We start from the raw sequence: 6,000 nt of genomic DNA, 5'->3' as shown, positions 1-6,000 counted from the left end.
GCAGAGACCTCCGTGGAAGCTGGCAGAAGAGGAGGAAAGGAAGCTAATTATGTCTTCTTTTTCTGTGCTCGCTCCGACGAGTTTATAGTCTGCTGCTTTGGAGGGGTTATTCTCAGCATCTTCTGCTTTCTCCCCCAGCCCTCCCCTCCTTCTGAGAGTGAGAGGGGGAGAAAATAAAAGTCAGCCAAGCTCGAGGCTCCAGGTGGCTCTCAAGTACTTCATTGCCAAAAGCAAAAAAAAAAAAAAAAAAATCCTACGCTGGAAAACAAGTGAGAAAGGGGCTCCCCGGAGGGGACTGGGTCAGGCTGGAAGGCAGCAAAATTCGGGAAGCATGAGGATGCAGCTCGCGCCGGTGGCCAGCGCAGCGAGCACAAGGACGCCTTAGCGGGAGCAGCAATTAGCCGGAGCCGGAGGCGCCGGCGGTGGCTGCGGCTGCGGCAGCGGCGAGGAAGGGACCCGGGGCAGCCCCCGAGCTCCGAGCAGAGGCATCGCACTCTCCTCTCCTCGCTCCCCTACTCTCCCCCCTCTCGGCCCCCACCCCCTCCCTCTCCCTGGCGTTCCCAGCAGCCGAGGGTTTCAGATGTCCCACCGCCGTTTGACCCCCTCCCCCCGCTTCTCCACCCCTGCAAATGAGGTTTGACCAGCAGAGGCAGAGCCCACCTCTGGCTTAGAATCACTGACATTTAGACTCCAGGCTTCAACCTGTTTACAAGCTGGCTTTCCAAAGGAAGGGGGGGAGGGAAATAGAGCCAAACAAAACACCAACCGCCATCCCCCCCCCAACAAGAAGTGACTTTCTGGAGGCTTCAAATCAACAGGCACCACCAAAAAGAGAAAGCAAGAGAGGGAAGAAAACAACGGCGACCAGGCAGCCGCCTCCAGTTCTGACAACCCCAGAGGGACGCACTTTTAGAACTGGCTAGCAGGCTGGGGCTCTGCGGAGAGGGACCAGAAGGTGCCAACCGCAGAGGGGCGCAGACATCTCCCCCAGCCTCCCACCCCAACCCCTTTGGATTTTGTTCACGGTGCTGTCATCTGTTTTTCAGACCCTTTTTTGCATCTAACATGGTGCAGAAAGGAGTGAAGAAGAGAACAAAGTAACTCCTGGGGGAGTGAAGATCGCTCGTGACCAACACCACCACCGCCACCACCAGCTCCTGCTGCTGCGGCCACCCACGTCCACCATCCACAGGGACACTCGAGAGCGCGGGGCAGCGGATCCGAGCAAGGAGCGAGGAGAGGCAGCCGGCCCTTCCGAGGAGTTATGGATGTTGGTGCACTCACTTCTGGCCAAATCCGCGCCCAGAGGGAGCTAACCAGCGGCCGCCACTTCCAGCTGTCTCCTTGCCTCGCACCAGGTCTTACCCTTCCAGTATGTTCCTTCTGATGAGACAATTTCCAGCGCCGAGAGTTTCAGTACAATGTGGAAATGGATACTGACACATTGTGCCTCAGCCTTTCCCCACCTGCCCGGCTGCTGCTGCTGCTTCTTGTTGCTCTTATTGGTGTCTTCCGTCTCTGTCACCTGCCAAGCCCTTGGTCAGGACATGGTGTCACCAGAGGCCACCAACTCCTCTTCTTCCTCCTCCTCCTCTTCCTCCTCGTTCTCCTCTCCTTCCAGTGCGGGGAGGCACGTGCGGAGCTACAATCACCTCCAAGGAGATGTCCGCTGGAGAAAGCTCTTCTCTTTCACCAAGTACTTTCTCAAGATTGAGAAGAACGGGAAGGTCAGCGGTACCAAGAAGGAGAACTGCCCGTACAGTAAGTAACAAATGCGCGCTCCCCTCCTTCCAATTATCCACCCCCACCCCACACGGGGGGAAAATCTCTTCCAGATGTGGCCAGCTAAATATTTACGTCCCCAACCCCTGTAAAATGATTAAGTGGAATACTTTCACACTAAATCACCCCCCCCCCCCGCCCCGTATACATTGTGCTGCCGCACCCCCACGGCTCCGCACGCAGCCTCCATACCCCCTACTCCTTGCCACCCTTTCCGCCCTGTCTCTCTGGCTTGTCACTCGCTGGACCAAGCAGGGCGCCCGAGAGTTGTTGCAGTGCGTAGATGCCCCTCTCTGTCTCCATCGCCCTTCCCCATCTCATCCCAAGGTCTCCTTTCCCTCTCTTTTGGAAAAGGCTCAAGTAAACACATTTTATTTCTTTTCGCTGGCAATCTTATTAAGAGTTTTGGGACAGTTTCCTCAAGCTGAAAATAATTATCCGCTGTCAATTTTAGGGGCTTTATGGGAACTTTATTTTTAAAAAGAGAGTCAATTCCACTCGCTCCCCACCCCCATCCCTTTACCCCACCACCTCTCTAGATAGGAGCGAAAGCATTTTTCTGGTTTTGATCTTTTTTGGGGGGGTGGGTCCCTCATGTTGGTTTGAGTGATCGCAGTCCATGAAGTTAGCTTTTCAGGCACCACCGCTGCTGTTTGTCTTCTGCCTGCCTTCCCTCTTGGTAACATGATGCTCATGTCTGCATTGTCAATAGCATATGTGCTGCTTTGTGGTGTCCTGTTGTACTCCTTCTTCTGAAACCTCTCATATTGCAGAGCCATACTACTACAGCATTGTAAACATCTGGGACTGGATTCACACAGACCTCACACAAATTTCATTGTCATCTTTTATTTTCAAAGTAAAAGTCATAAGTCTGTTTCCATGGCTGTAGTTTATCCCATGGGATGAGATTTTCTCCTCAGTACAAATCATGCCCTGGATCCCTGGATTTCTTTCCTTTTTCCTTTCTCTCTCTCTTTCTTTCTCTCTTTAGCTCTTTCTCTTCCTTCTTTCTTTCTTGCAGGGGTGTGGGCTGGGTAGGGGGAGGGAGAACTAGAAGAGGAGGGGTGGATATTGTGTCTCTTCTTGATTCAGTCCAGCAAAGCCAGATTACTCTGTTGGCTTCCTTTCCTAGTTACTTTCAAGTGGTGAGACTTATTCATCCTCTGTTGATTGCTATTTGAAAGGATCCCGAGGCTATGTAACAGGCACACTGAAGACAGTAGACAATGACATTTAAACGTCTTTAATGACCATTTAGCATTATCTCAATGGTACTTCCATGTCACCTTTTAAAGGGACCTTTTTGTGTCAGTTGTTTGGGAATTCCAAGAATATATTTGCCAGCTAACTGAAATACAGGGGTCACACATTTCAAGATTCTTTGGCCCAGAAAGTATCTAGTGCTAATGGGAAAGAGAGTTAACTAGAACTTAGCATTTTCTTTTTAAACAAAGATTTACAAGAATTAAGACTTAGTTTTCTTATTTGGGGACTCACATACATTCAACATTAACTTCTGTTCCTCCTCAGCTGCTGCTGCCATTTACTAAAATTAGCAATATGTTTACAAGTAATACAAATATTTGTAGGAGTATTTTAAAGTATTCCATTTTGTGTTTAATACTACAGATGTTAAATAATCCATTACCCATATTTTTTTCCATTCTGATTCATAGAAAGTGGCTGAAATAATGTCATTTATGATGCAGATTTTTTGCTTGAAAGTCATTTGTTACCTGAGCTCATTAGATGCTATGTATAGATGTCATGTTTGTTGATTAAAAATTTAATACCTTTGTTCACTTCAAAATAGTTGTGGTGTCATCCAAGTAGGACAATGGGGAAGAAGTGGTCCAAACACTTACAGAAGAATGAGCTCAGAGTTTAAAAAAAATAATTCCCATGGACTGAAATTCTTCTTTGTATTTTTAGTTCATAAAGATAAAGAAATATAATAAAATTTCAGAGTGTTAACCTTGAGCAAACTTTCTTTTTTTTTTTTTGACACTAACTTGATTTTGCTATTGCTCCATTTTAAGTGTCTTTATAATGTGATGCAAGGACTAATCTACAATTAAACTATTTTATTTACGCAACTTAAATTACTATTTTCTAAAATAATATTACTGTGCAATTAACTATTTAGTAAAATGATTTCCAGGGTATACATTGAATTACATTTTTATAATAAATTATGTTTTTACAATCATGGTTTTACAATATCTGCAAAGAGAAAAGTATATGATTTTTATTGCATAAAAATGAGTGTGGAAAACTTTCATCCTAACTGTCCAAAATATGTTAATATCGCTTCTATATGATAAAGTATATTAATAGTTCTTGTTAAGATTATAATATAATATATAGTAATGCAATCTTAATCAATGGTTGAAGATGAAAGAGGCGGGGCTTGCTCTGTTCAATAACATCAAACCATAAATAATTTAGGCTTTCCAAGAACATCTGTATCAAGACATAGCAAGTGAAAAGTAGAGGTTGAAAAAGCCTTAATTTCACATGTGGCCAGGTAATCAGAATGCTGCTACAATTTCCAGCTGGACTGATTCAGCTGAACTACATGGTATCATTAAAATACTGTCTAAATGTTGCATAATTACATGTGAACAAACTTCTGCCATGCCTACAGGGTAACCAGCCAGCCAGCCCACCAAATGGTAGCCTGTTAAATATTAGGGTATCTAACCTCTGAAGAGTGTCAGTTCCTTGTCCAAAAACCACATTTCAGTAACATTTTCCTAAACAAGTTATTAATTATTCCAAATACACAAAGCTGTTCTTTTGAGGTTTGCTTATTTGAAGCTTAATTTTCTTTGTTACTTTTGACCCTAGTATTATTGCTGCTAAAATACAGTAACAGCTTACCTAAGAGGTTACATGTTTGTGATGTCCTGGGTAATTAAACAACTGTTTTACTGGCTTTTTGCCAGTAACAATAGGAGAGTAAGGAAATCACCGGTAAGCATTGCAAAATCATTTTTGACTTCTATCTCCAAAGCTGGTTCCCAGAAATTGGATGGTTCTAAAAATATTACATGTGCTGAAGAAACTCTTCTCAATTTGGGTGATTATTATAATTCCTTTTTTTTTTTTTAGAGCGGATGTATTTTTTGTTTGCTTCTTTTCCATTATATGAGAGTAGAATAAAGGGAGTGGAGATGAATTATGTTTCTCCTGCTAGAAGTCTGAGAAAGCTTGAATAATTTAGAATAGCTGTGGTGTATCTGTCACTAGATATGCTCAGGCTCATTTAGGTTTGTTTTATCATTCTTTACATCTAGAGCTTTGCCCTTGAAACATTACCACTAGGCTCCAGTTCTGGCCTTCCAGCAAGGCTGGATACAGCTGTTAGGTACCCTTACAACTGGGACTGGTGGACTTATTACTGGACGTGAGTAAAACAGCTGTGGGCATCTCCCATGGTAGTCACTGGTAAAAAGGGGGAGTCTAGTGAAAAGAAAATGTGTCTGTAAACTTGAGACAGCCAAGGATGGATATTCTCAAAATGGAAAGCCACAGTGCTTATGAGTCTTTCCGGCCAAGGAGTATGGGAGACAGAGAAATCAGTATGGACTGAATATGTAGTATGTACCCCATTTCTTTAAATATATCTCATTTAACACTCATAATAGTCCTATGACTTAGATATAACTATCCACATTTTTCAAATATGAAAATTAAGCCTGAAAAAAAGTAAATTACTGAAGGTCCTTCAACTAGAAATTGGCAGAACTGGGATTCAAGCCTAAGTCTATTTGGTTATATCGTTCTTTATTTCTTCTACCTCTCTGCTGCTGGCACCAGTGATACCAATATATTAGAATTAGACACCCCAAAACCCCCCAAAAAATTATCCCAAACCTTAATTACTTCTTGCTATGAACACCTATAGTTCTTCAGAATGAAATTGAAACAGTCGTAAAACAGTAAAATGACAGTGCAACAGAAATGAAATATGTTAAAGGTGTCGCTGCAGGTGGCTGGCTACATGGTATCAGACAATGGTAGTGCATTCTCTAGGTGAAATATCTCTTTTGATATTATGTTTGGGAATATAATTGCTTATGGACACACAAAATACACAAACATCAATCTCTCTTATTTTAACAGAGGGCATTAGAAATACGCGACTAAGAAAACTCGTGAATGTCATTATATATAGTAATTGTTTACAGCTGAGGGCCAAATGTTTAATTG

At 43.4% G+C, this 6,000-nt stretch overlaps 1 protein-coding gene across 1 annotated transcript in view; it reads left to right on the top strand.

Moving 5' to 3' along the window:
• Window positions 1-725: 725 nt before the first annotated feature.
• Window positions 726-6,000, top strand: part of FGF10 (fibroblast growth factor 10) — an 81,915-nt gene continuing 76,640 nt past the window's right edge. The window contains exon 1 of the mRNA XM_004422794.3: window positions 726-1,761. Coding sequence (XP_004422851.1) covers window positions 1,422-1,761 — 340 coding nt within the window. The 5' untranslated portion in view covers window positions 726-1,421. The remainder of the gene's footprint in view (window positions 1,762-6,000) is intronic.

This window comes from Ceratotherium simum, chromosome 18 (assembly GCF_057802395.1).
Source record: "Ceratotherium simum simum isolate JZ-2026a chromosome 18, ASM5780239v1, whole genome shotgun sequence".
Classification (NCBI taxonomy): domain Eukaryota; kingdom Metazoa; phylum Chordata; class Mammalia; order Perissodactyla; family Rhinocerotidae; genus Ceratotherium; species Ceratotherium simum.
The sequence above is the reverse complement of the archived record's forward strand: the minus strand, read 5'-3'. Positions and strand labels throughout refer to the sequence as shown.